Raw genomic sequence first — 2,486 nt, forward strand, 5'->3', positions numbered from 1 at the left:
TCTCTTCAATCAACACAACTAGCCGGCCAATACCAGAAGTGAAAAAAAAAAAAAACCAGCCCCAAAAACATTCTTCTCCTAGCGTTTAAACCATGGCTTTTTCTAAGTCTTGTTTCATTCTGTCTATGATCATGGCATTGCTATTCTCAAGCGCCGAAATGAGTCTTGCAGCTCGTCACCTTTTGGATACACCAGCTGCTCCACCCCCAGCGTTGACACTGCCTCCAATCCCATCTCTGCCAAAGGCGACTTTGCCTCCACTGCCCTCTGTGCCATCGCTGCCTAAAGCCACGTTGCCACCACTACCTAGCATGCCATTGCCTACTTTGCCAACTCAACCTACTCTTCCAAAGCCCACATTGCCACCATTGCCCACAAACCCATTGCCAACCCAACCAACTCTTCCAAAGTCCACATTGCCGCCGCTCCCAAGCACCCAACTCCCAACACTGCCGACAATGCCTACCGTCCCCAAGGTTGCACTACCTCCGTTGCCAACTATTCCACTGCCCACCATTCCAACCACAATCCCTTCCAACATTCCAACGACAATTCCAACAATTCCTTTCCTCTCCCCACCACCATCAAACTAGACTCTGGACCTTGAGATGCCACACTGTCATTCTTCGTTCGTATGTTTCTTTGCACCAGTTGTTATGCTATTCTCGATAATGTTCGAACCTACCCCTTGTTCTTGTATTGAGAGTTCTTTTCACAATCTTGAGGGGTTCAGTTGTATTTGTGTGTATAATAGAATATGATGTTTAATTTCTATAGCTTTCAAGTTATTCTTTGGTTATCTCAGCAGCACTTGTGAGTGCTATTATATTGTAATCGTCCTTATGACTATTGAATACACGATATCTTTTTTGTTTTGTTAGTCTCAGATCTCACTAGCTTCTCGTGAAATTTCTGCACTCCTCTCCTTCCTCTAATAGTCGATTCCCTAACTTACCTTAGAAGTTGAGTGGCCTTGGGATTTTTATTTGGCCTTACGTACTCTCTTTTTTATAACTATATGAAAATGAAAAATCGTTACAATCAATTTTGAAACATTTACAAGATTTTTAAAGTAACTGGCTTGCAACACTATGAGTAATTAGCCGCTCAATTTATGCACTTTAGCAGCTCTAAATCACCGAACCTCCGGCCCTTCTATAGTTTCTCCATGAACAATAAGTTGATCTCTGCAACCATGGCAGCTCCAAATTAAAATCCTTTTGGCCAATGAACACACCAATAGACTCAACAAACTTGAAGTGATGGAGGTTTATTTATCAGAAGAGATTGTGGCTTGAATACTTGGCCCCGTTTGGTTACGCAATTCAGATAAGATGAGATGATATGTTTTGTTGAAAGTTGAATAAATATTGTTATAATATAATTTTTTAATATAATTTTTATTTTGAGATTTGAAATAGTTGAATTGTTTATTATATTTTGTGTGTGAGTTTAGAAAAATTGTAATGATTATATGAGATGAAATGAAATGTGATGGCTTTGTGTAACCAAACCGAGCCTTTGAAGATCTCCTCCTTATAGTTTTTCTCAAGAATACCATGATAAATCAGCAGCTTTGGCCTCTCACTTAATCCTAAAATTCATGTATAAATAGTGTATAATAATGTATATGTAGGTAGTGTTAATTAATTAGGGCACTTAAAGAGTCCAAATCAGGCTTAATTTGTTGAACCCGCTAATTTTTTATTGAAGCCATTGTCGTTCACACATCAAGTGCTTTGACTACTTGGATTTTGCGCTATTACTAGAACAACAGAGTAAACTCTCTATATGAAGTTCGCTCAAGCACATATTGAGCAGGATGTTGAGTAAACTCTCTGGTCGAGTTCCACTCGAGCCATTAATTAACGAGCTGAAGCCAAGCCAACTATGTATGATATTCACTCAAGCGGTAGTTGAGAACAGTCCTTCTTGTGATTTTTCTTCGTATTTTATTAATGTAATTGTCTAATTTTTCTTGTGACTTAAATTAGAAAAGTATAACTCACATCTATGGTCATGACATTGTTACTCTCAAGCATTACTCTAACATAAAACACTTGTTCATGGCATTACTCTAACAAAACTTAGACATCAGTTTTTGTTTGTTTGCTTATAAGATTTTTTCGAAGATCGTTGTGAAGCCTATGTCTTCGTTTCTCTCTTGGATGGTCTCTCCCGAGTAGGGAGCGTTTATTCGTGGTAGAAGTATCTTTAAGAATATTTCTTTGGCTCAAGAAATGGTACAGTTCATTAATAAAAAAGTGAGTGGGGGAAATGTAATGATGAAGATAGATATAGCCAAAGCATATGATATGGTGGATTGAGATTTTCTTCTAAGAGTTTTGGATGTGTTTGGTTTTTCAAAAAAATTTTGTGGCTTGATTGAGAGGTGTATTAAGTCGCCTTGGTTTTTTGTTAGGAAAATGCTAGGGAGCCCGATTTGGGCTCCCGTTTGCTTTTCCTGTCTGATGTGGGAAGGCCAG

The 2,486-nt window shown here is 38.6% G+C and overlaps 1 protein-coding gene across 1 annotated transcript; it reads left to right on the forward strand.

Moving 5' to 3' along the window:
- Positions 1–880, forward strand: LOC121251047 (protein PELPK1-like). Its single transcript, XM_041150351.1, has one exon. The coding sequence runs from the start codon at positions 93–95 to the stop codon at positions 591–593; it is 501 nt and encodes a 166-aa protein (XP_041006285.1). The 5' UTR covers positions 1–92; the 3' UTR covers positions 594–880.
- Positions 881–2,486: the final 1,606 nt, after the last annotated feature.

Source organism: Juglans microcarpa x Juglans regia, chromosome 1D (assembly GCF_004785595.1).
Source record: "Juglans microcarpa x Juglans regia isolate MS1-56 chromosome 1D, Jm3101_v1.0, whole genome shotgun sequence".
In the NCBI taxonomy this organism is placed as follows: Eukaryota; Viridiplantae; Streptophyta; class Magnoliopsida; order Fagales; family Juglandaceae; genus Juglans; species Juglans microcarpa x Juglans regia.